This window comes from Plasmopara halstedii (assembly GCF_900000015.1).
Source record: "Plasmopara halstedii genome assembly, contig: Scaffold_658, whole genome shotgun sequence".
Lineage (NCBI taxonomy): Eukaryota > Oomycota > Peronosporomycetes > Peronosporales > Peronosporaceae > Plasmopara > Plasmopara halstedii.
Window position 1 is genome coordinate 64395 of NW_020187575.1, and position 1986 is coordinate 66380.

General features: G+C 44.1%; 1 protein-coding gene across 1 annotated transcript in view; it reads left to right on the plus strand.

Annotated features, from left to right (window-relative positions):
- Positions 1-1551: 1551 nt before the first annotated feature.
- PHALS_13202 (reverse transcriptase) overlaps positions 1552-1986 on the plus strand; it is a gene marked incomplete at both ends in the record, with an annotated part of 861 nt that continues 426 nt past the window's right edge. The window contains 2 exons of the mRNA XM_024728908.1: positions 1552-1645; positions 1701-1967. Of these exons, the coding sequence (XP_024579339.1) occupies positions 1552-1645; positions 1701-1967 (361 nt within the window). The remainder of the gene's footprint in view (positions 1646-1700; positions 1968-1986) is intronic.

Here is a 1986-nt window from a genome sequence, read left to right on the forward strand (position 1 = left end):
GAGATATTAAAACCGTATTTAATGTGATCTGGGCAAGAGTCGGGGAGACTGTTATGCTTACAGCAAGAAAAGCTGGGCTCGTTGAGCCAGTTACAGCTCTTTGGTAACGAGCTGATTGTCGCTTTGGATTCCCCAGCGGGGTGTCGGAACATCCCCACCGATGAAAGTAGGGCGTAAATATCAAACCTTGTGCAGCGGAAGACTGAGCGCGCAGTGATCGACCTCCTTAGAGAACGGTTAGACCGGTTCTCGACCTTTCGTTCGGTGAGGACGGGGTTATTTGGTCGGAGCTCGGGAATCACTGAGGCTGTTTGGCGGGGGCTCGCTGGGCCATTAAATTGCCACATCTTAGTGGGGAAGGGTATAACGTGGCAAGTATTGTCATCTTTTGAACACATTTGGTACAATCATATTGGTTACAATACTATTCGATTAAATGAATTTCCATTAAACTTTGTTTAATTGTGTATACTGATTAATCGCGTTTTGTGAGTGTGTAATTACTTTAGAAGTGTTTTTGTATCTAATGCAGTTATTCCTGACGTGTACCAAGATCACAGACTTGTTGTCTACGAGAGCATATCACGCATCATGCAGTAGTATGAATCTGCATACCTGGCACAAATGCGCTTGACGTTCAAATTGCGCGTCAGTGAACATCCCAGGGCGCGGAATCCAGAGCCTCCCAAATACCATTTACTTTACACTTGATCGTATGAGTGTAACATTAGAATCAAGCTAGCTTATAGTGGTACATTTCCATGGGACAGGAATTGACGTATTGCGTAAGTCTAGTTGCAACGAACGTCCCCTTTTAAAGCTCCACCAGTCTGCTCAAGTAATCGTAGACTTCATGTTGGGACTTTACAACGGAGTGTGAATGGAATGCGTCTGTCCACCATAACAGAGTGCGCATTCATTACAATTAGCACCAGTCATACATTCAGCCTAAAAATCTGCTCGGACAATATACCGAAGCTTCGATCAAGTTCTACCCTGATCCCATTCATAAAGCAAGCCAGCGATGAGACTGACGAGATTTGTCTTACACTGAAATCTTTGCTTCGACGCAAATCCCGCATTCGCCTTATCATTAGAGGCTGAAATATCCGGTACACGGGAACACAAAAAAGTACAGTCGACATTTTTACATTTTTCGCATTGGCCGGAATTTTGATTTTAAGTATCTGACTGTATTCAATGATTAACAGAAACTTTTAATGAGGAGACTGGCAAATTTTAGTCAGCTTTTTAAGTTTATAATTTGTTTGGCTGCAGTCACAAAAGTACCAATATACTGCGACATACCCTTAATGAACAAACACTACACTGGCTTCTCCCGACGGCTACTGGCGTGCCAAAAGATTCAGTGTTTTTTATGACCTTCTTTCCATCTCAAACCAAGGAAGGCAGCACAAGTCTGAAGCGCACACTTGAAACAACACAATAACGACAGGCACTAGTGACTGCGGCAGACGCTAAATTTGCCGACGGGCAGACATACAAGAGCATTTATATTCTCTACATTTACATAAATTATCCTCAGACATGATGGAGACAAAGCCATTGCCCACATGCAACGAGTACGACCCGTTGGATGCGCACCTTGAAGAGCTAGAAGAGCCCGGTACTAATTACCTACAAGGTGCGTTGTGATACTTTCGTTTGATAAAATGTGCTGACTGTCGTTCAATCACTAGATTTTATCGTGTTACCTCAAAAGCATTCGAAATGCTCGCCCCTAAATGGATACACGTCTGAGGAATCGGACTATTCGGTAGTTACCCCATCTGAAGAGCACTACATGTCGTTCGTTCAGACTGCTTACACAGGCGAGCCCGTCGGCGTTGTCGACGATCTCAGCAGTAGTGACTTGACGACTGTCTCTTCTCAACAACATCAGCAAACGAATGCAGGAAAAGTCATCAAAGCAAAGACCTCCAAATATAGAGGGGTGACACAGACGAGTAAAACGTCGTGGGGTGC